Source organism: Orbicella faveolata, unplaced genomic scaffold (genome assembly GCF_042242905.1).
Source record: "Orbicella faveolata isolate gen_17 unplaced genomic scaffold, um_ofav_v1 contig_34, whole genome shotgun sequence".
Lineage (NCBI taxonomy): Eukaryota > Metazoa > Cnidaria > Anthozoa > Scleractinia > Merulinidae > Orbicella > Orbicella faveolata.
In genome coordinates this window covers 33,467,970-33,495,964 of record NW_028301563.1, presented here as the reverse complement: position 1 = coordinate 33,495,964, position 27,995 = coordinate 33,467,970, and the positions used below count along the sequence as shown (strand labels likewise).

The 27,995-nt window shown below is 39.9% G+C and overlaps 4 protein-coding genes across 5 annotated transcripts; 2 read left to right on the top strand and 2 right to left on the bottom strand.

Moving 5' to 3' along the window:
* Positions 1-44: 44 nt before the first annotated feature.
* LOC149105892 (uronyl 2-sulfotransferase-like) lies at positions 45-4,872 on the top strand. Of its 2 annotated transcripts, XM_089271658.1 has the most exons (4): positions 45-242; positions 1,395-1,436; positions 2,263-2,837; positions 3,998-4,872. In XM_089271658.1, exons 3-4 carry the CDS (start codon positions 2,300-2,302, stop codon positions 4,660-4,662), a joined length of 1,203 nt encoding a protein of 400 aa, XP_089127784.1. In that variant the 5' UTR covers positions 45-242; positions 1,395-1,436; positions 2,263-2,299; the 3' UTR covers positions 4,663-4,872. The 2 variants fall into 2 exon arrangements, with proteins under 2 accessions (XP_089127784.1, XP_089127783.1); XM_089271657.1 differs by lacking the exon at positions 1,395-1,436.
* Positions 4,873-6,594: 1,722 nt separating this feature from the next.
* Positions 6,595-9,194, bottom strand: LOC149105891 (uncharacterized). The gene is made up of 2 exons (XM_089271667.1): positions 8,508-9,194; positions 6,595-6,795 (listed from the first exon to the last, which is right to left on the bottom strand). The coding sequence occupies exons 1-2, from the start codon at positions 8,832-8,834 to the stop codon at positions 6,607-6,609; spliced, it is 516 nt and encodes a 171-aa protein (XP_089127793.1). The 5' UTR covers positions 8,835-9,194; the 3' UTR covers positions 6,595-6,606.
* Positions 9,195-13,651: 4,457 nt separating this feature from the next.
* Positions 13,652-18,864, top strand: LOC149105890 (uronyl 2-sulfotransferase-like). Its single transcript, XM_089271656.1, has 3 exons — positions 13,652-13,865; positions 15,880-16,454; positions 17,632-18,864. Exons 2-3 carry the CDS (start codon positions 15,917-15,919, stop codon positions 18,294-18,296), a joined length of 1,203 nt encoding a protein of 400 aa, XP_089127782.1. The 5' UTR covers positions 13,652-13,865; positions 15,880-15,916; the 3' UTR covers positions 18,297-18,864.
* Positions 18,865-20,388: 1,524 nt separating this feature from the next.
* Positions 20,389-26,593, bottom strand: LOC149105889 (uncharacterized). The gene is made up of 3 exons (XM_089272395.1): positions 26,566-26,593; positions 22,305-22,732; positions 20,389-20,589 (listed from the first exon to the last, which is right to left on the bottom strand). Exons 1-3 carry the CDS (start codon positions 26,591-26,593, stop codon positions 20,401-20,403), a joined length of 645 nt encoding a protein of 214 aa, XP_089128521.1. The 3' UTR covers positions 20,389-20,400.
* Positions 26,594-27,995: the final 1,402 nt, after the last annotated feature.

Genomic DNA, 27,995 nt, shown 5'->3' with positions numbered 1-27,995 from the left:
TTACAATAATGTTACATAACTCAGAACCGACCACCCACACAGAATCAGAACTAAGTCTTTTCTTATGCAAAACTTTCCACTTGTTTGGTAAAAATACTAATATGGCCGCCACGAAACATCGAGGCGTTAGTGGTTTTAGAATCTTCTAACACCCCGCACACTGGTGATGAGGTAAAAACACTCAAATGGCTTTCAAATTTAAAACAGAAGTTTTGGTAATCACAGACAACCGGCTTTAACAGGTGAGCACGTTTGTAGAATGAGTTCGCTTTGAATTATTAACAATGTCCTCCGCGATTTTATATTCGCTTCAGATAGTCGATCCTGGTTCCTAGGCAAAATATGCAGTTGTAGTTAATTTTAGAGTTCCTTTTGATTAAGGGTTTTGTTAAGCCACGAACAGGTCACGCTGTTTCGTTCAAGTTTCTACATACAACTTTAACCAGAATAAACAGTTCTGTACTGGTATCGCACCAAACTTCAGGAAAATGAAAAACAATTATTCAGATAAATGTACAGTAGATAATGAATGTCTGTAGGCTGCTCCCTGAAAACCCCAGCCATCTCGATACGAATTCTAAACGTAGTTGAACAAGAATGCTTCTTTCCTTCATCGACATCGACCTTGAGGAGTGTTTCGGGCCGAACGGAGCAGCGAATTGTGTCGAATAGTAACGAATAGTAACGTCGGTTTAATAAGCTAAGCAGCTCTTCGTTTACCCTAAAACACAGCACTGACTTGATCTTGGTTATAATCTTTGTAACTTTGCCGCTGTTCGACCATTCGTGTCAGCTATTTGCTGTTTAATAGCTTTTTGCTTTCTCCAAACGTTCACATTTCGCATAACATACAGAATAATTTATTCTAATTTTATAATCGAAACCACTCGCCTGTTTAGTGCAGGCGAGGTAATATAATTAACGGGTTTCTTTATTCTCAGCACCCCAATATAAAGTATATCGTTATAAAGTATGTTGTGCGAGTAAATTAAGCGAAACGTTTTTCTTCCATGACCAACACTAGTTATAAATTACACAGGTCTACACAGGCAAACGATTCACAGGAACCAAACATAGAACTGATGCCAAGGAGACTGACTAGCACTAAGAAAATCCGGAAAAACGTGGCGATAAAACACGTCGATGAATTAAGGCGATTTGTAAACAGGGTTCTGTCCTCGTGTACCGGCTCACAAAAACCGATACAAAAGACCCAACAATGTTCAACAGCTGTAAACAAAGATTCGTAAAGAAAGGAGTACAATGGTTATTTCCTCAGTGTACCGGTACAACAGGACATAACCGTAAACAGAGCCTTTTAATTAAGTAGAGATCATGCAAATGATATTTTTACGTCGGTAGAAAACTGAACCAAACGCATCTGTTGTTTTCAGTTTTATCACGTTATTTAGATGGGTCAGTGAGTTTATAGGCCGGTAAGCTAATTTTACTTGTATATTAACATTCGCAAATTAGTCTTACTCAGTTGTTAGGCGCAAAAGAAGCCACTAAACAATGTTTTTGGCAGTTGTTATTCAGTAAAAGCCGGTATATCACAATGATCTACTAAAGAACATAACAAAATAACGCCCTTCGAGGGAGTTTTTCATTAAGTTTTGATTTTAATATCACAATCTCTCTAAAACTTGAAATCGTAGTCACTCTGCTAAAATAAGTTTTCATAATTAGACAGCTTTTCTCTTCATAAGATGTTAAGTACTTGTTAAAATGTTAAGTACTTCTTATGAAATCAGTCATGCATTATTTTCAAGTTATTTTCAAGTTGCACAGTCAAATTAATCATTTAATCGTATCTTAATAACAAAATTCTCGATCGTCTTTGGTTCTCGCTTTTATGGCTTCCTCGGCAATGTTTCCTACAATTGTCAAAACTTATGAAAAGTGCTACAGATGTTTTCGCTCAAAAGAATTTCTAAAAAGACATTTTTAATTGGGAAATTTGTTATAGATACGATTTATTATTAAATGGATCTGGTGTCGTACGATTCAGGGAGTAATCGTGCTCGTAATTTCAAACTGAGCTCGCGCTTCGCGCCCGTCCAATTTTGAAGTTACTCACGCGATTACTCCCTGAATTGTACTCCACTCGGTCCAATTACAGTAACTAATAAATCAAATTTATCAACTTACAGAGACTACGCTAAACCCTATCATCAGAATTCGACTGTTTTCCTCATGTTATGTTGCATATTTGAGCTGTTTGTTCACAATTCATGCTCCCAAAATTTCTTCTTTCTTCAGGTTCCGAGTGAAATTGCTGTAAAAACCTCGCTAACTTATGGGTGCTCTCGCACGCTTTAAGAAGAATCGTAAAGCAATCTTTCTTTGCATCTTTAGTTTAAATGCATTGTTCTTTTGCCTGTGGATTTTCGTTCAGGGGCAAACTCCCGGAAGAAGATTATTCACTTATGGTCAACAGATAAACGAATCGTTTCCAAATTCTTCGCTTTTTAAGCGTAAGCCGGATGTCACGGAAAGTGATTTCAGACTGTGGCAGGGAAAATTCTACTCTTCCTTAGCAAGGGCAACCAAGCCTCAATCAAAAAGTTTGCCCAAATGGAAAGCCTTGGCCCTTTATACCCACAACCAAAGCCACTTAAGCGACATCAACCAGATTACATTGCCTGGTAATGAGCCCAGGCAGACTGTAAAGACAACCAGTCAAAACCGCTTGTTGCAGTTTCTGGAGACAGCTTCGTGCCAACCCATAACACCCGATGTGGTTCTATACAACAGAATTTTCAAGACAGGCAGCGAAACAACGGGAGCATTATTCAGTTTTGTAGCAGCTATGATGAACTATATCTACACCAGAGGTAAGTACCAGGGAGATTTCTTTAGGGAATTTAATAAAGCAACCAAGTCGATTGAAAAATGTATATATTCTAACTACGAATTTCGCGTTACTTCATAGTTAATAGAGGGTGATAGTTATGAAACCTGGGAAAGCTCTTTGTTTTATGTTTTTGTCGGCTATTTTGGGAGTTGACCCTGCACAAAAAGGCGGTTCTGTGTGCTAATGCAACTCACCAATGGAAGCATTTCAATTATGTAATTCATATATATTCTTATGTGTATTCTCTATGAGCATAAACAAAGGTTGTGCAAGGTAAAGAACCTTCCAACATAAATCTTAGCCTGTTTGTTTACTTCTTTGATGTTTACCGGGCTTTTGAACCATTTCCCTCCGTAGGCTATGGTTACTCCTTTACTTTGTCTATCACTGTCATCCCGAGACTGAATGTGGAACACACTTAGTCGGTCAAAACTTTTACTATCTAAATCCTTTCCACAGACACTTCGAAAACGCGAAGAAGTGGCCGCTATTTTATCAATAACCACACACTGTTACCGGCTACTCACTTTCTACAACAGAATATGTAGTGCCTAGCGTAACCAATTAGAGAACGCCATTCGCGATAGAACGCTAGTAGATTTATACTAATTCGAAATAGAAATTATCAGTCGTGGTTCACGTTCTCCACACAACACAGAATTTGGACATTTCACGTTTTTGTCTAAGTTTTGCAGAGGACGACAAAGAAATATTTCAAGAATTATAACCCTCGTGACAACTATTCTCGTTAAATTTTGTTTAGCGACGTTCCCGTTGCTGTAGAGGTTGTGGCTTTCTTAAACGTTGTTTTAATAAAGATCACGGCTGCAGTTTACTTGAATTCTTGGTACATTTCTTTGTCGACTTCTGCAAAACAACAACTTAAAATGGCCAAATTCTACATTGTCTGGAGAGCTTGTACCACAACGGCCAAGTTTATAAATTTCTACTTAGAATTTAACGTTGCGTTCCAAACTCAGTTTCGAGATACTTTTGAGAAAGAGAAACAAACTAAATGAAATATAGGTTCGCTTTTTAATCGTAGTCGTGGTCATGCAGCTTATTTAGATTCCCTAATATTTACTATCCAAGCAAACCTTTGCCATCCTAACTTGCTGTGGGTTTTTCTTTTTGTTGTAGAAAACACAGAAGATTTCTATGACCGTGGCCAATCCAAGCCGTTTCCAATGATTATCGAACGCAGAGTCAAACAAGCAGATCGCCCGATATTTTTTAACGCACACTTTTACTTCAGAAACAACTTGAAAATTCAGCGAACGCACACATATATTAATCAAATCAGACACCCAGTTGACAGATATATTTCTCATTACGCTTACATGCGTACCATAAACAGACCAAAAAAGAGAGTGAAGCAGATGATTGACAGCGGAGAGTTTTACGAAACAATCGAGCAATGCTTTGAGAAGCAAGGTCAGGGATGTAAACATAACATGATGACGCGATTCTTCTGTGGGACCGAGGACTTTTGCAAGAAAGATGCCGAGAAAGCACTTGAAAGAGCAAAGGAAAATATTTTGAAACACTATGCAACTGTTGGTTTACTGGAGCATTTTCACCTTTCTTTAAAGATTATCCAGCGACGCCTTCCATACTTTTTACCAGTGGTCCCTGAAGAACCTGCACATATGAAACTAAACGAGGGGAAGAAAAAATTGAACTCCAGCTCTGTGAGCGAAGAAATGATTAAGAAGATAAAAGAAGCGAACAGAGCAGACATGGAGTTGTACGAGTTTGTGACAGAAATATTTTGGAAACAAGTTAAAGCTTGTGGAATATCATAGATCTGAGTTAGCTTAATTAGAGGAAGTAACCATGCCGAGGCACACTTACACCTCGCATCTGAAGCTGAAATTGTCATGTATATATTTGTAAACTAGCATCGTTTTCTATTGCTGCAAGATTGCGCGCATCTAAAATTTTCAGCTGCTAAATGTGACAGCCATTCCGTACAGCTGTGTGGCTATCCTCTCTTTAAACAAAATGTAAAGATCTGTTTGGTCTTTCGTCTTTCCTACCCAGAGTGCAAGAATGTTGAACAGATGCGTTTTGAAGTATGTTGCCGCTTGGCCCGGGGAGGGGGGGGGGGTGATGGGGAATGGGGGGATGGGGCTACAGCTATACGACCGGAGAGGCTCCGAGGTCCAGCTTCTTACCCTTTCGTATACCATTTTTACATAAAAGACACCCCTCACATGCACTTTCATAACTTGCCCGTATTATGAATAAATTGCCAAACAAGAAAGTCTTCTTGTTACTTTCATGTAGTGCCTAACAAATGAAACGATACAGCCAAAAGGTGCTTCTGTTTGAAATACTTTTAATTAAAGGCCCTTTAAAATAACCACATGACAGATTTCCCTAGCCTTTTATATACCTGGAGCCTGAAAAGGGTATATACCCCTTTCGGGCGGAGCTTCCCCGTATTGGCCATTATTGGGAGTTGCCTCCACCCAGGCCAGGCCGCTTGGCAAAGTTGCGCGAAATGTTGCAGCGGGTGTTAGAAAGGCGCCCCCACAAAATAACAATCATACTTGACACAAAAACCTTTAAAGAAACTCACCAATAAGTATTTCACCAAAGCGAATGAATTGAACAACACCAGCAACAACACCAACGACAAAAAAGTCCCCAGGAATCTACATAAATACACTATGCACATCACTTGGCTACATTTGAGTAACAAATAGCAAATCCCGTCTCAGTGATTGTATTGAGGAATTGCCGAATGAAAGGGAAAACGTCCAAAATTTCAAAGACTTGCAGTGTTCGTGTGTACCAACGACTTTGTAGGCATCACCTTTCTCTACCGATTTTCTACGTTTAGCGAAAAATGAAGAAAATCTATCGACTAGAAGTTTGAATGTTTTGTAAAATGCACTATCAAATTCCCTTCTCTTTAGCTCTTCGTTTATCTGTGCGACGGTTTCAAATGCCTCTTGAAGGGTTAAGTTTTGTGAAAACGTAGGTAACGTTTGGAATTATTTGCTCAACAGACCCACTTCTACAAAATATGACTAAGATCGTTTGCCTCCGTCGACTCACCTACTATAATCCCCTGTAGAGCATACTGAATTACGTGCGCCAATTTTTCAAAATCAGGGTAGTTTTCCACACGCGTTATCTCTGAAACGAAGTCGGTGACCCCCAATTGTTTTTGAGTTTCTTGCACAAGTAACTCATATCTGACTGCAGTAAAAATTTGGAAAAAAATTTATGGACTGGAAAATTTTCGCTCGAACGTCCTTAAGGCATTGAAGGGGTGGGTGTGTGGGGGCTCAAGTAGTTAGAACTTCTTGGAGGGGTCGGGGTGGGTAAGTAAAAATCTGCATTCTGTTTTCAAACAAGCAAAAAGCAAACAAACAAAAACAGAAAAACTAGAGATGTTTCTTTTTCGATGACTAACAATCCCTCAACATATAACGAGTATCATTTTTTGACTTAACTATTTATTAACAAAAATTGGAATCCATTTAAAAGTTTTAAAATTGTCATTTGTTGAAGGCAACGGCATTTTGTTGGTAAAATGTACAAAGAAATGTACTGATGTTTTTATTACTTTCCTTAATTTGTTCCACTCATAACAAAATAGAATGGTTAATCAAAAATCTTACGTCTTTCAAGTTTCATTTACGCTTGGATCAAAACTGACTCAAAGCAAAATAAGGGAAATTAGATTTTACCTAAAAAGATTTAATTCCTCATTTTTTAGCTGATTATTTTGTTGTTCAATGGTCTTCTTCATCTTCTTCCTCTATGTCATCCAGGGCATTTAGTTGCACGATTTCGCCTTCCCATGAACGACACATTATATGTTTGCGAAAATTTTTACTTGGCAAGCTAACCCCTTGCTGTTTCTGTGGTTTATTGAAGAACTTACACAGGCTCGGTAACGTGCTTGTTTGTGCCGGCAAGAGCTGCGAAGAAAATAAACACGTTGATTGTTAAAGGAGGTCAGTCCAGAAATGTATATTTTTTGTCAACGCTAATAAAAACCTTGCACTAAGTTTGGCCACTCACCGAAGTTTCAGCCTCTGAAGTGCAGGTTCTCCTCATGAAGTTTGTCTCCAAAGAAGCCCAAAATTCGAACATTGCTGCCGCCATTTTGAACAGTACTCAGCAGCCAGGCTGCGTTTTCATGACGTCATTCCGTTCGAGAGATTTTGTCCAAATGGCTTCCGAAGAGCCTTTTAACTACCACTTTGGATTATGGCTGCTCTTGGGGTGAATTATTTTGAGCCAAACATGCTCCAAACTCCGTAATGATAGTATTGAAGATAGCGAAGTGGATAATCGCTTGGAAAAAAAAGATTTTGCTGACCTTGAGACGGATGCCAAGTCAGTTGCAAGTTTTTCTCCTTCCCATCAATTTCGAGTCGGACGGAATGACGTCACATAAACACGACCTGGCTGCCAAGACAGTTTCAAAATGGCGGCCTCCAAAGTCGCTTCTTTCGAGACGAATTTCTTCAGGATAGTAGGCACTTCAGAGGCTGAAACTTCGGTGAGTGGAAAACCTGAATGTTTACTTGCTATAGGCGAAGACAAAAAAAAGTAGGCTTTTTGGAGTGACCTTCTCCTTTAAGGGCCCACTGATTAACTGATCTTTTCGAGCCGTTGCTAAGGAAAATTTATTCTCATATAACCTCATCATTTTTAGTTAGTTCAGAGCTACTTCATGTGTTTTAACTTTTACATGATCAGTAACACTAGTGATGATGTTATCAGGTCACGCCCATGGTCATGTGACTAATACTGAAAAAATGTAAAGGATCCCAGGCAAATTACTCTATCGGGATTTTTTTCATTGATTTAATATATGCATAAATTTGTTTCATTTTTAAAAGGTCCGAGTTTGAGAGAATTTTAAAATATTGAAAAATTCGTAATTTTCTGGAAAAAGCCCGATTTCGAAAATGGAATGTATAGCTATGTTCCCAACGTTGGCTTTAATCGAAATTCGTCCGAAAAGGCTGAATTTACTGTAAACCGCGTTTCCTTTAGCATTTAAAGAAACTGGAAGTGAGCCCGATATATATTGGAAGTAATCCTATCAGCGCGTGCGCAATTTACATTACTAACGCACTTCCGTAAGATCAAACAAAGTCACAGGGAGTTAGTTTTTCTTTTTCTATTACTCTTGTTTTTCTGTCTTTCTCTTATTTTGCCTTTGCTTGTACTTTTTTTACTTTGCATTTTGTGAAACACAAACAAAAACACCTTAAATGTAAGCGAATTTGCAAGTTATTGAGTTGTTTTTGTTTTCGGCGCTCGGGCTGACGTACGCAAGTAACCGGAAGTGAAATTTCACCTCCTTAGCCTTTTTTGGTGGGGTTGACGATTCTGACATCGCTCAAGATACGCGCGAAATTCCATTCTGATAACGAAGCTATACAGAGATACGTGCCTCTGATTGGTTGATACCTAGATTTTTAAGGGGAAAAAATAGCCAATCAGAAGCTATACGGATCTCTGTAGAGCTGTGGCAGACGATAGCAGAAGACTGTGCGCGTCGTGCACGCGAGGTCCGCGCGTGTGAACCAGTATCATATTGTCCGAACTGGAAAAATAAGGAATAAAATTTCAACCTAATGCATGAAAGTCTATTTATTTAATTGCTTCGGCTTACCGCTCCTGTATTTCCAGCTTTCGTCTGTTTCTGCTTTTTTCGTTTATTTGGCGTTCCTTTTGGGTTAATAAGTGGCGTGTTGACCCCCGAGGAATTAACTCGACCAAGGCCCCTCACTGGTCCTTTTCCGGTCCCCCTTCCTGCACCTTTACCGGCCATATTTCCTACGCCACTTGCTGTTCTTTTTATGGTACCTTTTCCAGTCCCTCTCCGTCCAGCCGTCCCAGGTCCCTTTACAGGGGCGCGACCTGGTTGTATTACGCCACTACCATACGCTCCCAATACCGCTGACACGGAAGAGGACACTCTGTGGTAGGACTGAACCATGGAGTTTTTCAGGCTCTGTGCTTTTTCCTCAGCGGCTTTCTTTTTCCTTGGAACGAGAGAAATAACACCCAACAGATAAATTAAAACAGCCGTATTATTTTCTTAAAAAATTAGTTGCCAAAGCAATCCCCACTGAATGCTTTGTTTCCCATCGCCCTTACGCTCGTAAAAGAGAGTCAGTCTGTTGCATGGTTAATTAAGAAGAAAATGATAAAAAGAAATATAAATATATCGGAAACTTGACGAGTAACTAATTTCAACCGAACCTCGTTCATATGTTCCTTTGACTGCAACTTTGTGACCTGTACGGGTCCGCAAATGATCCCAGGACCGCAAATGATCCCGGACCGCAAATGATTCCCAAATTGAACCGCAAATGATCCCGGACCGGAAATGATCCCCATATTGGACCGCAAATGATCCCGATCAAAAAATAAGGAATGGCATGGATTTATATCAGAGGAAGGTGAGAACATGTACAAAAATAATGAACTAAAAAACATATTTGATCATTTTGCAAAAAAACTTTCCACAATTATTGTTTTGTTCTTTGAAGGGTACAGATCGTTTTCACTGTCACGCAATAACAGAAATAATAAATCGAAAACCAACCAATGGAAAAAGCTAAGAAGTTATGATGTACGCTATAGAAGATAACTAAATAAGACACTTCTCCAAGTTTTAGGCCTGTGCGTTTCCCCAAACGTCAGATATTCGTCGTAAATGTTTCCCAGAAATTTACAGAGTCCAGTAAGAAAACGCCATGTTGGTGTACATCAGTGGTACACCAATATGGCGGCCGGAATATAGTGTAAACATCTGGAACTTACTTTGGCTTTCTAGGCGACTGACTATCAGTACAAAACAAACAAGCATTTACATAAGCACTTTTTCTAATGCTCTAACTTCTAAAAAGGCTCAAAATCATGAGATAAGTATATATTTTTCGACAAACTCGATCGTAGCCTTGTGTCACGCAAGCTCCATAACTCTGAAATTCAAAATGCTCTGGTTTCCAAACGAAGCACGCTAATTGTAAACAGATATAAATATACCGCCCCTTATGCCTGATGAAGATAAAAACACGTCACGTGAAGACGATCTATTGAATTAGAAGTCTTAGAAGAACACATACTTGTAAACATTCTCGAAATCCCGGTGGCGGTAGTATCAAACATCTATCAAACAGCTAATTGTCAAAACGAAGCGCAAGCCTTGGTCTTGCGTGGTCATGAAGCTGAACTTCATAACTATAGCTTGGAATTTTGGCTTCTTAGAATACTCAAGTAGTCATTTCCGAGGAATTAAAGCCAAAATACGACCAAGGAAAAATGATAAAATAAATTTGTTCAAATTTCCAGTGCTACACACTAGGTGTTTTACAGAGTGATGAAGCGTTGTAGGCTTGTGGGTCTACTCAGGTGACAGCGTCTGCTGTAATAGTTGCTTCATGGTTAGATTTTAGTTTAAAACTTTGGACGAGTGGCGTTAATGGCTGATAAAATGTGATTTAACTATAACACCGAAATATCAATGTGTAACAAAGGAGGACATGTAGCGTATGTTGCACTGATCATAATTTTACTGAGAATTGCAAAGAAATGTAAGCCAAGTCGTGTTTTGATGATTGAGTGGTGATATTCATAACATCGTAGTTAGCAACAAAGTTTAGTCGAAAGTATTAAAAAAAAAAAAAATCAAGTTGTAAGCCAGTATAATTATAAGATGGCTTAAATAAAAACATCGGTATTCACGTACGCCAATTCTCTATCCACACCATCCCACCATCCATGCCATTCCTCATTTTTTGATCGGGATCATTTGCGGTCCAAAATGGGGATCATTGCCGGTCCGGGATCATTTACGGTCCAATTTGGGGATCATTTGCGGTCCGGGATCATTTGCGGTCCTGGGATCATTTGCGGACCCGTACAGACCGGCTGCTTTCATAAAATTGTGCGATTTTTGAAACAAGCACCAAACTTTGTGGGAAATTGTGCATTCCCTTACTGATCAATTCCTGATATAGTGTCAAGCTTAACGTTCAAATTCCAGCTAGATAGCGATGATTAGAGTGCTCACTCATTAGACCCCCCGCAAAGCTCATGTTCTTGTCAATTTTTCGCGAATTAATTCACCTTTTTACCTTACGTTTATACATTATTAACCTTGCCTACGGCTGGCGGGCCTGAAATTTGAATTGACCAATCCGGATTCAGCAGATTGCTGCTCTTTCTCTGGTTCGGATGGTAGAAGCGGCGTCCTATTCTAATTGTTTTTCTATGCAATTGGATGCAAATACGTACAGCACAAACCGTTGCTAGAAAGAGAAAATGGCGAGCTTCAACATATGAGGGAAGAAATAGGTTGATTTGGGAAAATTTGGATAAGAGAATGGAATTGTTCGTATAGTGTGATCGTCCGGGTGAGTGTAGTTCTGAAAAGAACTGTTGTTGGTGACTGACGTTTCGACAACCTGAGCGGAAGTCATCTTCAGAGTCAAGTGAATAGTGTTTGTCAGTCGATGATCTTATAAGTCTGGTCCGTTGAACGTGATTGGTCAGTATAGTCATGATGGTATTGGCTGAAAGACTCGTGTAAAGTTTGTCATCAGTCATTGGTGGGTTTCGATCCGTCTATTGTTAGTCAAGTAGGTCGGTTTTGGTCCGTGTATTGTTAAGTCGGTCTGTTAGAAGTCCGTTTGTCGGTTTCGTTTCTGTCGTGTCGTGTCGCTTAACCTACAGTACAAACTATTTTCAACGACTGACTCTGGAAAGCTGGTACACTAACCTAGAACAAACGCCTCTTAACAGATGTCAACAACTACCAGCGCCTTACAAACGACTTATCCACGACAGAAACGAAACCGACAAACGGACCAGACTTATAAGATCATCGACTGACAAACACTATTCACTTGACTCTGAAGATGACTTCCGCTCAGGTTGTCGAAACGTCAGTCACCAACAACAGTTCTTTTCAGAACTACACTCACCCGGACGATCACACTATACGAACTACTGATACTCCTGGGTTCAAACCATTTACTGAGAATGGAATTGCTCGCACATTTGAAAGTCATTGTGTCACTTGGCATAAATCTTGTCGAATTCGATAGAACCAAACAGAACCAAACTGGATCACGTATTTAAAAGGAAACTGTCTGGGCCAAAAAAGCAGCAAACGTCAACGAGGCATATACAACGCTTGTCGACTCCGATCATGCGTTCGATCTGTTGTTCACGAGTCATGCAATTTGAGTCAGTACCTAAGCTAACATGATGACTGCCTTTGGAGCCAGATATTACCTGAGTTGTCTAACAGCGCCGGTCAACCGCGCGCAAAAACATAATAATGGAAAAGTCATCAAAAAAGGAAAAACGTAACTGCCAATCTATTACTATAGTTAAGTTGAATTCCACAATCAAAATTCTAGAACGCGACAGCCACACACTACCTTTTTCAAGCTCTCGGATTCGAGAAAGGAGTTTTGCAAAAGGCGTGGTGGCAGAGAAGCAAGAGATACACTCTAGCTACGCGTGTTATTGGCCGCTGACACCCTAATTAAAGAGGCAGCTAAGAGGCATTGCAAGTGTTTGACGACGACGGAGGATGACTACTGTTTTTACGCTTCCTCTGCTGAAAACGATGGCAATGTGACGAGTTTAGAACGCAGAGCTAGCAAAGTACGTTAAGAAATGCTCAATAGACCATTCATAGCAACCGGACCTTTTCCTCAGATCTGCCAAAAGGAATCATTACCCCAGGCTTTGCTGGCATCGGTAACCATGATCCTTGCGGGACAAACCCTAAATTCCAGTCATAAAGCCCGCCCGTAAATCCAAAGAATGCGCTCGGCATGTCAAAAGGCAAGAGACCCGTTTACCAGTATGTGTATGTATAGGCTGCATGCTGCATCAAATATACTTGAGAAAGAAATTGTTGACAGACTGCATGCTCTTGGCATGTTGATGGCCAAGAGCAACAGAGCTATGCTTGTCATATATCAGATCTGGTGGGAGTGGCAGATGCAGTTGTGAACGCTTAGCAAAAAGGGCATGGTATGCCCTCCTAACCTGAAAACGGGCGTTTTCTCTCCAGAGGCAGTCGATCAAATCGACCACAATACGTCGTCGACAACCTCTTTAAGTTTTCACGACACCCGCAGTATCGCACTGATCCAACAACCCAACTAGCGCTCGTGTTGGCTTTGTAACAGAGTGGTCAAACGTGCGTAACATGTTATGCGAGACAGTGTTGCGATTAGTTGTGTTGAAATGTTGCGTGACGTTTAATGTTGCTTGTCGCAAAGTTTGTAACTTTTTTAAAGTCTGACTAGCATTGAATAACTGAAAATAACAATGCAATTGTCGATCTGAGAGTTTTGAATCGCACGTGTGGGTGGGGGCGTTTTGATTGGGTTAGAACTTGAAGTACGAACAGCATAATCTGAAAGTTTCAAACAAATTGAAAAAGTTAATTTTCACTGACGAGTGATACGGGCTTGAATACGTTTCTGAAATAAACAGAGCGTACGTAAAAAAGGAGGAAAAATATCGTTGAGATCACAGTGACCCCAAATGTTTCTTTCAGCCTTCAATGTATTAAATCAGCCGCGTTTAAATTATTTCAATTTTCTCTGACTTTTCTTCAAAATGTCAGTTTTTCCTGACTCAAAATAAATTTCCCTGACTTTTCCCAATATTTTTTTCCCCTGACCTGTGGTAACCCTGGCCATGCTACATAGCGTCTAGATATGGTTTGCCCTCTGATCATCGTACGGCAGGCTCAGTGATAATGTTACATAACTCAGAACCGACCACCCACACAGAATCAGAAGTAAGTCTTTTCTTATGCAAAACTTTCCACTTGTTTGGTAAAAATACTAATATGGCCGCCACGAAACATCGAGGCGTTAGTGGTTTTAGAATCTTCTAACACCCCGCACACTGGTGATGAGGTAAAAACACTCAAATGGCTTTCAAATTTAAAACAGAAGTTTTGGTAATCACAGACAACCGGCTTTAACAGGTGAGCACGTTTGTAGAATGAGTTCGCTTTGAATTATTAACAATGTCCTCCGCGATTTTATATTCGCTTCAGATAGTCGATCCTGGTTCCTAGGCAAAATATGCAGTTGTAGTTAATTTTAGAGTTCCTTTTGATTAAGGGTTTTGTTAAGCCACGAACAGGTCACGCTGTTTCGTTCAAGTTTCTACATACAACTTTAACCAGAATAAACAGTTCTGTACTGGTATCGCACCAAACTTCAGGAAAATGAAAAACAATTATTCAGATAAATGTACAGTAGATAATGAATGTCTGTAGGCTGCTCCCTGAAAACCCCAGCCATCTCGATACGAATTCTAAACGTAGTTGAACAAGAATGCTTCTTTCCTTCATCGACATCGACCTTGAGGAGTGTTTCGGGCCGAACGGAGCAGCGAATTGTGTCGAATAGTAACGAATAGTAACGTCGGTTTAATACGCTAAGCGGCTCTTCGTTTACCCTAAAACACAGCACTGACTTGATCTTGGTTATAATCTTTGTAACTTTGCCGCTGTTCGACCATTCGTGTCAGCTATTTGCTGTTTAATAGCTTTTTGCTTTCTCCAAACGTTCACATTTCGCATAACATACAGAATAATTTATTCTAATTTTATAATCGAAACCACTCGCCTGTTTAGTGCAGGCGAGGTAATATAATTAACGGGTTTCTTTATTCTCAGCACCCCAATATAAAGTATATCGTTATAAAGTATGTTGTGCGAGTAAATTAAGCGAAACGTTTTTCTTCCATGACCAACACTAGTTATAAATTACACAGGTCTACACAGGCAAACGATTCACAGGAACCAAACATAGAACTGATGCCAAGGAGACTGACTAGCACTAAGAAAATCCGGAAAAACGTGGCGATAAAACACGTCGATGAATTAAGGCGATTTGTAAACAGGGTTCTGTCCTCGTGTACCGGTTCACAAAAACCGATACAAAAGACCCAACAATGTTCAACAGTTGTAAACAAAGATTCGTAAAGAAAGGAGTACAATGGTTATTTCCTCAGTGTACCGGTACAACAGGACATAACCGTAAACAGAGCCTTTTAATTAAGTAGAGATCATGCAAATGATATTTTTACGTCGGTAGAAAACTGAACCAAACGCATCTGTTGTTTTCAGTTTTATCACGTTATTTAGATGGGTCAGTGAGCTAATTTTACTTGTATATTAACATTCGCAAATTAGTCTTACTCAGTTGTTAGGCGCAAAAGAAGCCACTAAACAATGTTTTTGGCAGTTGTTATTCAGTAAAAGCCGGTATATCACAATGATCTACTAAAGAACATAACAAAATAACGCCCTTCGAGGGAGTTTTTCATTAAGTTTTGATTTTAATATCACAATCTCTCTAAAACTTGAAATCATAGTCACGTTAATGCACTCTGCTAAAATAAGTTTTCATAATTAGACAGCTTTTCTCTTCATAAGATGTTAAGTACTTGTTAAAATGTTAAGTACTTCTTATGAAATCAGTCATGCATTATTTTCAAGTTATTTTCAAGTTGCACAGTCAAATTAATCATTTAATCGTATCTTAATAACAAAATTCTCGATCGTCGTTGGTTCTCGCTTTTATGGCTTCCTCGGCAATGTTTCCTACAATTGTCAAAACTTATGAAAAGTGCTACAGATGTTTTCGCTCAAAAGAATTTCTAAAAAGACATTTTTAATTGGGAAATTTGTTATAGATACGATTTATTATTAAATGGATCTCGTGTCGTACGATTCAGGGAGTAATCGTGCTCGTAATTTCAAACTGAGCTCGCGCTTCGCGCTCGTCCAATTTTGAAATTACTCACGCGATTACTCCCTGAATTGTACTCCACTCGGTCCAATTACAGTAACTAATAAATCAAATTTATCAACTTACAGAGACTACGCTAAACCCTATCATCAGAATTCGACTGTTTTCCTCATGTTATGTTGCATATTGGAGCTGTTTGTTCACAATTCATGCTCCCAAAATTTCTTCTTTCTTCAGGTTCCGAGTGAAATTGCTGTAAAAACCTCGCTAACTTATGGGTGCTCTCGCACGCTTTAAGAAGAATCGTAAAGCAATCTTTCTTTGCATCTTTAGTTTAAATGCATTGTTCTTTTGCCTGTGGATTTTCGTTCAGGGGCAAACTCCCGGAAGAAGATTATTCACTTATGGTCAACAGATAAACGAATCGTTTCCAAATTCTTCGCTTTTTAAGCGTAAGCCGGATGTCACGGAAAGTGATTTCAGACTGTGGCAGGGAAAATTCTACTCTTCCTTAGCAAGTGCAACCAAGCCTCAATCAAAAAGTTTGCCCAAATGGAAAGCCTTGGCCCTTTATACCCACAACCAAAGCCACTTAAGCGACATCAACCAGATTACATTGCCTGGTAATGAGCCCAGGCAGACTGTAAAGACAACTAGTCAAAACCGCTTGTTGCAGTTTCTGGAGACAGCTTCGTGCCAACCCATAACACCCGATGTGGTTCTATACAACAGAATTTTCAAGACAGGCAGCGAAACAACGGGAGCATTATTCAGTTTTGTAGCAGCTAGGATGAACTATATCTACACCAGAGGTAAGTACCAGGGAGATTTCTTTAGGGAATTTAATAAAGCAACCAAGTCGATTGAAAAATGTATATATTCTAACTACGAATTTCGCGTTACTTCATAGTTAATAGAGGGTGATAGTTATGAAACCTGGGAAAGCTCTTTGTTTTATGTTTTTGTCGGCTATTTTGGGAGTTGACCCTGCACAAAAAGGCGGTTCTGTGTGCTAATGCAACTCACCAATGGAAGCATTTCAATTATGTAATTCATATATATTCTTATGTGTATTCTCTATGAGCATAAACAAAGGTTGTGCAAGGTAAAGAACCTTCCAACATAAATCTTAGCCTGTTTGTTTACTTCTTTGATGTTTACCGGGCTTTTGAACCATTTCCCTCCGTAGGCTATGGTTACTCCTTTACTTTGTCTATCACTGTCATCCCGAGACTGAATGTGGAACACACTTAGTCGTTCAAAACTTTTACTATCTAAATCCTTTCCACAGACACTTCGAAAACGCGAAGAAGTGGCCGCTATTTTATCAATAACCACACACTGTTACCGGCTACTCACTTTCTACAACAGAATATGTAGCGCCTAGCGTAACCAATTAGAGAACGCCATTCGCGATAGAACGCTAGTAGATTTATACTAATTCGAAATAGAAATTATCAGTCGTGGTTCACGTTCTCCACACAACACAGAATTTGGACATTTCACGTTTTTGTCTAAGTTTTGCAGAGGACGACAAAGAAATATTTCAAGAATTATAACCCTCGTGACAACTATTCTCGTTAAATTTTGTTTAGCGACGTTCCCGTTGCTGTAGAGGTTGTGGCTTTCTTAAACGTTGTTTTAATAAAGATCACGGCTGCCGTTTTGGAATTGTAGCAGTTTGCTTGAATTCTTGGTACATTTCTTTGTCGACTTCTGCAAAACAACAACTTAAAATGGCCAAATTCTACATTGTCTGGAGAGCTTGTACCACAACGGCCAAGTTTATAAATTTCTACTTAGAATTTAACGTTGCGTTCCAAACTCAGTTTCGAGATACTTTTGAGAAAGAGAAACAAACTAAATGAAATATAGGTTCGCTTTTTAATCGTAGTCGTGGTCATGCAGCTTATTTAGATTCCCTAATATTTACTATCCAAGCAAACCTTTGCTATCCTAACTTGCTGTGGGTTTTTCTTTTTGTTGTAGAAAACACAGAAGATTTCTATGACCGTGGCCAATCCAAGCCGTTTCCAATGATTATCGAACGCAGAGTCAAACAAGCAGATCGCCCGATATTTTTTAACGCACACTTTTACTTCAGAAACAACTTGAAAATTCAGCGAACGCACACATATATTAATCAAATCAGACACCCAGTTGACAGATATATTTCTCATTACGCTTACATGCGTACCACAAACAGACCAAAAAAGAGAGTGAAGCAGATGATTGACAGCGGAGAGTTTTACGAAACAATCGAGCAATGCTTTGAGAAGCAAGGTCAGGGATGTAAACATAACATGATGACGCGATTCTTCTGTGGGACCGAGGACTTTTGCAAGAAAGATGCCGAGAAAGCACTTGAAAGAGCAAAGGAAAATATTTTGAAGCACTATGCAACTGTTGGTTTGCTTGAGCATTTTCACCTTTCTTTAAAGATTATCCAGCGACGCCTTCCATACTTTTTACCAGTGGTCCCTGAAGAACCTGCACATATGAAACTAAACGAGGGGAAGAAAAAATTGAACTCCAGCTCTGTGAGCGAAGAAATGATTAAGAAGATAAAAGAAGCGAACAGAGCAGACATGGAGTTGTACGAGTTTGTGACAGAAATATTTTGGAAACAAGTTAAAGCTTGTGGAATATCATAGATCTGAGTTAGCTTAATTAGAGGAAGTAACCATGCCGAGGCACACTTACACCTCGCATCTGAAGCTGAAATTGTCATGTATATATTTGCAAACTAGCATCGTTTTCTATTGCTGCAAGATTGCGCGCATCTAAAATTTTCAGCTGCTAAATGTGACAGCCATTCCGTACAGCTGTGTGGCTATCCTCTCTTTAAACAAAATGTAAAGATCTGTTTGGTCTTTCGTCTTTCCTACCCGGAGTGCAAGAATGTTGAACAGATGCGTTTTGAAGTATGTTGCCGCTTGGCCCGGAGAGGGGGGGGGGGGGGGGGCGTGATGGGGAATGGGGGGATGGGGCTACAGCTATACGGCCGGAGAGGCTCCGAGGTCCAGCTTCTTACTCTTTCGTATACCATTTTTACATAAAAGACACCCCTCACATGCACTTTCATAACTTGCCCGTATTATGAATAGATTGCCAAACAAGAAAGTCTTCTTGTTACTTTCATGTAGTGCCTAACAAATGAAACGATACAGCCAAAAGGTGCTTCTGTTTGAAATACTTTTAATTAAAGGCCCTTTAAAATAACCACATGACAGATTTCTCTAGCCTTTTATATACCTGGAGCCTGAAAAGGGTATATACCCCTTTCGGGCGGAGCTTCCCCGTATTGGCCATTATTGGGAGTTGCCTCCACCCAGGCCAGGCCGCTTGGCAAAGTTGCGCGAAATATAGTACACCTTCAAAAAATCATTCTACGTTGTATCGGTTTTTGCTTTTGTATTCTTCATTTTATATGTAAAGCCGATTAGATCACTATTCATCCAACGTATACCAGAAGGATCATCGTTCCGGTTGCTTGCTTAAACATTTTATCGCGAAATGTTGCAGCGGGTGTTAGAAAGGAGCCCCCACAAAATACCAATTATACTCGACACAATAACCTTTAAAGAAGTTCACCAATAAGTATTTCACCAAAGCGAATGAATTGAACAACACCAGCAACAACAACAGCGACAAAAAAGTCCCCAGGAATCTACATAAATACATTATGCACATCACTTGGCTACATTTGAGTAACAAATAGGAAATCCCGTCTCAGTGATTGTATTGAGGAATTGCCGAATGAAAGGGAAAACGTCCAAAATTTCAAAGACTTGCAGTGTTCGTGTGTACCAACGACTTTGTAGGCATCACCTTTCTCTACCGATTTTCTACGTTTAGCGAAAAATGAAGAAAATCTATCGACTAGAAGTTTGAATGTTTTGTAAAATGCACTATCAAATTCCCTTCTTTTTAGCTCTTCGTTTATCTGTGCGACGGTTTGAAATGCCTCTTGAAGGGTTAAGTTTTGTGAAAAAGTAGGTAACGTTTGGAATTATTTGCTCAACAGACCCACTTCTACAAAATATGACTAAGATCGTTTGCCTCCGTCGACTCACCTACTATAAACCCCTGTAGAGCATGCTGAATTACGTGCGCCAATTTTTCAAAATCAGGGTAGTTTTCCACACGCGTTATCTCTGAACAAAGTCTGTGACCCCAAATTTGTTTTGAATTTCTGGCACAAGTAACTCATATCTGACTGCAGTAAAAATTTGGAAAAAAATCTATGGACAGGAGAATTTTCACTCGAACGTCCTTAAGGCGTTGAAGGGGTGGGTGGGTGGGGGCTCAAGTAGTTAGAACTTCTTGGAGGGGTCGGGGTGGGTAAGTAAAAATCTGCATTCTGTTTTCAAACAAGCAAAAAGCAAACAAGCAAAAACAGAAAAACTAGAGATGTTTCTTTTTCGATGACTAACAATCCTTCAACATATAACGAGTATCATTTTTTGACTTAACTATTTATTAACAAAAATTGGAATCCATTTAAAAGTTTTAAAATTGTCATTTGTTGAAGGCAACGGCATTTTGTTGGTAAAATGTACAAAGAAATGTACTGATGTTTTTATTACTTTCCTTAATTTGTTCCACTCATAACAAAATAGAATGGTTAATCAAAAATCTTACGTCTTTCAAGTTTCATTTACGCTTGGATCAAAACTGACTCAAAGCAAAATAAGGGAAATTAGATTTTACCTAAAAAGATTTAATTCCTCATTTTTTAGCTGATTATTTTGTTGTTCAATGGTCTTCTTCATCTTCTTCCTCTATGTCATCCAGGGCATTTAGTTGCACGATTTCGCCTTCCCATGAACGACACATTATATGTTTACGAAAATTTTTACTTGGCAAGCTAACCCCTTGCTGTTTCTGTGGTTTATTGAAGAACTTACACAGGCTCGGTAACGTGCTTGTTTGTGCCGGCAAGAGCTGCGAAGAAAATAAACACGTTGATTGTTAAAGGAGGTCAGTCCAGAAATGTATATTTTTTGTCAACGCTAATAAAAACCTTGCACTAAGTTTGGCCACTCACCGAAGTTTCAGCCTCTGAAGTGCAGGTTCTCCTCATGAAGTTTGTCTCCAAAGAAGCCCAAAATTCGAACATTGCTGCCGCCATTTTGAACAGTACTCAGCAGCCAGGCTGCGTTTTCATGACGTCATTCCGTTCGAGAGATTTTGTCCAAATGGCTTCCGAAGAGCCTTTTAACTACCACTTTGGATTATGGCTGCTCTTGGGGTGAATTATTTTGAGCCAAACATGCTCCAAACTCCGTAATGATAGTATTGAAGATAGCGAAGTGGATAATCGCTTGGAAAAAAAAGATTTTGCTGACCTTGAGACGGATGCCAAGTCAGTTGCAAGTTTTTCTCCTTCCCATCAATTTCGAGTCGGACGGAATGACGTCACATAAACACGACCTGGCTGCCAAGACAGTTTCAAAATGGCGGCCTCCAAAGTCGCTTCTTTCGAGACGAATTTCTTCAGGATAGTAGGCACTTCAGAGGCTGAAACTTCGGTGAGTGGAAAACCTGAATGTTTACTTGCTATAGGCGAAGACAAAAAAAAGTAGGCTTTTTGGAGTGACCTTCTCCTTTAAGGGCCCACTGATTAACTGATCTTTTCGAGCCGTTGCTAAGGAAAATTTATTCTCATATAACCTCATCATTTTTAGTTAGTTCAGAGCTACTTCATGTGTTTTAACTTTTACATGATCAGTAACACTAGTGATGATGTCATCAGGTCACGCCCATGGTCATGTGACTAATACTGAAAAAATGTAAAGGATCCCAGGCAAATTACTCTATCGGGATTTTTTTCATTGATTTAATATATGCATAGATTTGTTTCATTTTTAAATGGTCCGAGTTTGAGAGAATTTTAAAATATTGAAAAATTCGTAATTTTCTGGAAAAAGCCCGATTTCGAAAATGGAATGCATAGCTATGTTCCCAACGTTGGCTTTAATCGAAATTCGTCCGAAAAGGCTGAATTTACTGTAAACCGCGTTTCCTTTAGCATTTAAAGAAACTGGAAGTGAGCCCGATATAGATTGGAAGTAATCCTATCAGCGCGTGCGCAATTTACATTACTAACGCACTTCGGTAAGATCAAACAAAGTCACAGGGAGTTAGTTTTTCTTTTTCTATTACTCTTGTTTTTCTGTCTTTCTCTTATTTTGCCTTTGCTTGTACTCTTTTTACTTTGCATTTTGTGAAACACACGAAAAAAAACACCTTAAATGTAAGCGAATTTGCAAGTTATTGAGTTGTTTTTATTTTCGGCGCTCGGGCTGACGTACGCAAGTAACCGGAAGTGAAATTTCACCTCCTTAGCCTTTTTTCGGCTGGGTTGTCGATTCTGACATCGCTCAAGATACGCGCGAAATTCCATTCTGATAACGAAGCTATACAGAGATACGTGCCTCTGATTGGTTGATACCTAGATTTTTAAGGGGAAAAAATAGCCAATCAGAAGCTATACGGATCTCTGTAGAGCTGTGGCAGACGATAGCAGAAGACTGTGCGCGTCGTGCACGCGAGGTCCGCGCGTGTGAACCAGTATCATATTGTCCGAACTGGAAAAATAAGGAATAAAATTTCAACCTAATGCATGAAAGTCTATTTATTTAATTGCTTCGGCTTACCGCTCCTGTATTTCCAGCTTTCGTCTGTTTCTGCTTTTTTCGTTTATTTGGCGTTCCTTTTGGGTTAATAAGTGGCGTGTTGACCCCCGAGGAATTAACTCGACCAAGGCCCCTCACTGGTCCTTTTCCGGTCCCCCTTCCTGCACCTTTACCGGCCATATTTCCTACGCCACTTGCTGTTCTTTTTATGGTACCTCTTCCAGTCCCTCTCCGTCCAGCCGTCCCAGGTCCCTTTACAGGGGCGCGACCTGGTTGTATTACGCCACTACCATACGCTCCCAATACCGCTGACACGGAAGAGGACACTCTGTGGTAGGACTGAACCATGGAGTTTTTCAGGCTCTGTGCTTTTTCCTCAGCGGCTTTCTTTTTCCTTGGAACGAGAGAAATAACACCCAACAGATAAATTAAAACAGCCGTATTATTTTCTTAAAAAATTAGTTGTCAAAGCAATCCCCACTGAATGCTTTGTTTCGCATCGCCCTTACGCTCGTAAAAGAAAGTCTGTTGCATGGTTAATTAAGAAGAAAATGATAAAAAGAAATATAAATATATCGGAAACTTGACGAGTAACTAATTTCAACCGAACCTCGTTCATATGTTCCTTTGACTGCAACTTTGTGACCTGTACGGGTCCGCAAATGATCCCAGGACCGCAAATGATCCCGGACCGCAAATGATTCCCAAATTGAACCGCAAATGATCCCGGACCGGAAATGATCCCCATATTGGACCGCAAATGATCCCGATCAAAAAATAAGGAATGGCATGGATTTATATCAGAGGAAGGTGAGAACATGTACAAAAATAATGAACTAAAAAACATATTTGATCATTTTGCAAAAAAACTTTCCACAATTGTTGTTTTGTTCTTTGAAGGGTACAGATCGTTTTCACTGTCACGCAATAACAGAAGTAATAAATCGAAAACCAACCAATGGAAAAAGCTAAGAAGTTATGATGTACGCTATAGAAGATAACTAAATAAGACACTTCTCCAAGTTTTAGGCCTGTGTGTTTCCCCAAACGTCAGATATTCGTCGTAAATGTTTCCCAGAAATTTACAGAGTCCAGTAAGAAAACGCCATGTTGGTGTACATCAGTGGTACACCAATATGGCGGCCGGAATATAGTGTAAACATCTGGAACTTACTTTGGCTTTCTAGGCGACTGACTATCAGTACAAAACAAACAAGCATTTACATAAGCACTTTTTCTAATGCTCTAACTTCTAAAAAGGCTCAAAATCATGAGATAAGTATATATTTTTCGACAAACTCGATCGTAGCCTTGTGTCACGCAAGCTCCATAACTCTGAAATTCAAAATGCTCTGGTTTCCAAACGAAGCACGCTAATTGTAAACAGATATAAATATACCGCCCCTTATGCCTGATGAAGATAAAAACACGTCACGTGAAGACGATCTATTGAATTAGAAGTCTTAGAAGAACACATACTTGTAAACATTCTCGAAATCCCGGTGGCGGTAGTATCAAACATCTATCAAAGAGCTAATTGTCAAAACGAAGCGCAAGCCTTGGTCTTGCGTGGTCATGAAGCTGAACTTCATAACTATAGCTTGGAATTTTGGCTTCTTAGAATACTCAAGTAGTCATTTCCGAGGAATTAAAGCCAAAATACGACCAAGGAAAAATGATAAAATAAATTTGTTCAAATTTCCAGTGCTACACACTAGGTGTTTTACAGAGTGATGAAGCGTTGTAGGCTTGTGGGTCTACTCAGGTGACAGCGTCTTCTGTAATAGTTGCTTCATGGTTAGATTTTAGTTTAAAACTTTGGACGAGTGGCGTTAATGGCTGATAAAATGGGATTTAACTATAACACCGAAATATCAATGTGTAACAAAGGAGGACATGTAGCGTATGTTGCACTGATCATAATTTTACTGAGAATTGCAAAGAAATGTAAGCCAAGTCGTGTTTTGATGATTGAGTGGTGATATTCATAACATCGTAGTTAGCAACAAAGTTTAGTCGAAAGTATTAAAAAAAAAAAAATCAAGTTGTAAGCCAGTATAATTATAAGATGGCTTAAATAAAAACATCGGTATTCACGTACGCCAATTCTCTATCCACACCATCCCACCATCCATGCCATTCCTCATTTTTTGATCGGGATCATTTGCGGTCCAAAATGGGGATTATTTCCGGTCCGGGATCATTTGCGGTCCAATTTGGGGATCATTTGCGGTCCGGGATCATTTGCGGTCCTGGGATCATTTGCGGACCCGTACAGACCGGTTGCTTTCATAGAATTGTGCGATTTTTGAAACAAGCACCAAACTTTGTGGGAAATTGTGCATTCCCTTACTGATCAATTCCTGATATAGTGTCAAGCTTAACGTTCAAATTCCAGCTAGATAGCGATGATTAGAGTGCTCACTCATTAGACCCCCCGCAAAGCTCATGTTCTTGTCAATTTTTCGCGAATTAATTCACCTTTTTACCTTACGTTTATACATTATTAACCTTGCCTACGGCTGGCGGGCCTGAAATTTGAATTGACCAATCCGGATTCAGTAGATTGCTGCTCTTTCTCTACATTTCTGCAACACTTTCTCTTGGTTCGGATGGTAGAAGCGGCGTCCTATTCTAATTGTTTTTCTATGCAATTGGATGCAAATACGTACAGCACAAACCGTTGCTAGAAAGAGAAAATGGCGAGCTTCAACATATGAGGGAAGAAATAGGTTGATTTGGGAAAATTTGGATAAGAGAATGGAATTGTTCGTATAGTGTGATCGTCCGGGTGAGTGTAGTTCTGAAAAGAACTGTTGTTGGTGACTGACGTTTCGACAACCTGAGCGGAAGTCATCTTCAGAGTCAAGTGAATAGTGTTTGTCAGTCGATGATCTTATAAGTCTGGTCCGTTGAACGTGATTGGTCAGTATAGCCATGATGGTATTGGCTGAAAGACTCGTGTAAAGTTTGTCATCAGTCATTGGTGGGTTTCGATCCGTCTATTGTTAGTCAAGTAGGTCGGTTTTGGTCCGTGTATTGTTAAGTCGGTCTGTTAGAAGTCCGTTTGTCGGTTTCGTTTCTGTCGTGTCGTGTCGCTTAACCTACAGTACAAACTATTTTCAACGACTGACTCTGGAAAGCTGGTACACTAACCTAGAACAAACGCCTCTTAACAGATGTCAACAACTACCGGCGCCTTACAAACGACTTATCCACGACAGAAACGAAACCGACAAACGGACTTCTAACAGACCGACTTAACAATACACGGACCAAAACCGACCTACTTGACTAACAATAGACGGATCGAAACCCACCAATGACTGATGACAAACTTTACACGAGTCTTTCAGCCAATACCATCATGGCTATACTGACCAATCACGTTCAACGGACCAGACTTATAAGATCATCGACTGACAAACACTATTCACTTGACTCTGAAGATGACTTCCGCTCAGGTTGTCGAAACGTCAGTCACCAACAACAGTTCTTTTCAGAACTACACTCACCCGGACGATCACACTATACGAACTACTGATACTCCTGGGTTCAAACCATTTACTGAGAATGGAATTGCTCGCACATTTGAAAGTCATTGTGTCACTTGGCATAAATCTTGTCGAATTCGATAGAACCAAACAGAACCAAACTGGATCACGTATTTAAAAGGAAACTGTCTCGGCCAAAGAAGCAGCAAACGTCAACGAGGCATATACAACGCTTGTCGACTCCGATCATGCGTTCGATCTGTTGTTCACGAGTTATGCAATTTGAGTCAGTACCTAAGCTAACATGATGACTGCCTTTGGAGCCAGATATTACCTGAGTTGTCTAACAGCGCCGGTCAACCGCGCGCAAAAACATAATAATGGAAAAGTCATCAAAAAAGGAAAAACGTAACTGCCAATCTATTACTATAGTTAAGTTGAATTCCACAATCAAAATTCTAGAACGCGACAGCCACACACTACCGTTTTCAAGCTCTCGGATTCGAGAAAGGAGTTTTGCAAAAGGCGTGGTGGCAGAGAAGCAAGAAATACACTCTAGCTACGCGTGTTATTGGCCGCTGACACCCTAATTAAAGAGGCAGCTAAGAGGCATTGCAAGTGTTTGACGACGACGGAGGATGACTACTGTTTTTACGCTTCCTCTGCTGAAAACGATGGCAATGTGACGAGTTTAGAACGCAGAGCTAGCAAAGTACGTTAAGAAATGCTCAATAGACCATTCATAGCCACGGGACCTTTTTCTCAGATCTGCCAAAAGGAATCATTACCCCAAGCTTTGCTGGCATCGGTAACCATGATCCTCGCGGGACAAACCCTAAATTCCAGTCATAAAGCCCGCCCGTAAATCCAAAGAATGCGATCGGCATGTCAAAAGTCAAGAGACCCGTTTACCAGTATGTGTATTTATAGGCTGTATGCTGCACCAAATATACTTAAGAAAGAAATTGTTGACAGACTGCATGCTCTTGGCATGTTGATGGCCAAGAGCAACAGAGCTATGCTTGTCATATACCAGATCTGGTGGGAGTGGCAGATACAGTTATAAACGCTTAACAAAAAGGGCATGGTATGTCCTCCTAACCCGAAAACGGGCGTTTTTACTGCAGAGACAGTCGATCAAATCGACCACAATACGTCGTCGACAACCTCTTTAAGTTTTCACGACACCCGCAGTATCGCACTGATCCAACAACCCAACTAGCGCGCGTGTTGGCTTTGTAACAGAGTGGTCAAACGTGCGTAACATGTTATGCGAGACAGTGTTGCGATTAGTTGTGTTGAAATGTTGCGTGACGTTAATGTTGCTTGTCGCAAAGTTTGTAACTTTTTTAAAGTCTGACTAGCATTGAATAACTGAAAATAACAATGCAATTGTCGATCTGAGAGTTTTGAATCGCACGTGTGGGTGGAGGCGTTTTGATTGGGTTAGAACTTGAAGTACGAACAGCATAATCTGAAAGTTTCACTGACGAGTGATACGGGCTTGAATACGTTTCTGAAATAAACAGAGCGTACGTAAAAAGGAGGACTCGTGGTGTAATTTTTTGTTATTAAATTGAAATTCAGCTATGTAGAGTCAATTAAATTGGTGCGAGTAAGTCGTTAATTGAGAGTGTTATCCTATGAAAACTAGAAACCAACCCTTACACTACGCTCTACACTGAACAGTTTCCATTACCTTGAAAACATTTTTATACCCGGCGGCTTACCTGGCTAATCTCATCCTCAGAAACCAGCACATCACTTCGCAGATTGTTCACATTGTAGCGTTCAAGAAATACTGCTTATCTGCTCATTGCCGCCGCGCGTGAATCATGACGTCACAAACAGCTCTGCGATGACTTCGCCAATTAAAGTGACGTCACGTTAGTAGAATTTCGCCGGAGTTAGAATACCGATTGTGGGCGTTAAAATACTCTTGATTAAACTTGCATCCGACACCTATTTCATGTGTTATCCTTAGTGAGATTGAAAATCGCCCGGGATAGATAACGTTCCGTCCTCCTGCGCGCGAGTTAAACCTCTCTACAGTTCGCTTCACGCACGCGTGTTCCAGATGAAGTGAACCGTGCAATGTGATTGGTTAACTGAGCTGTCAATATCTTTTCATCTGTGGATAGACGTGAACGTGGTTAAAAATGTTCGAATGCGTTTGTACATAAGGGGATATTTTCATACTTAGCCATAATCGACGCGC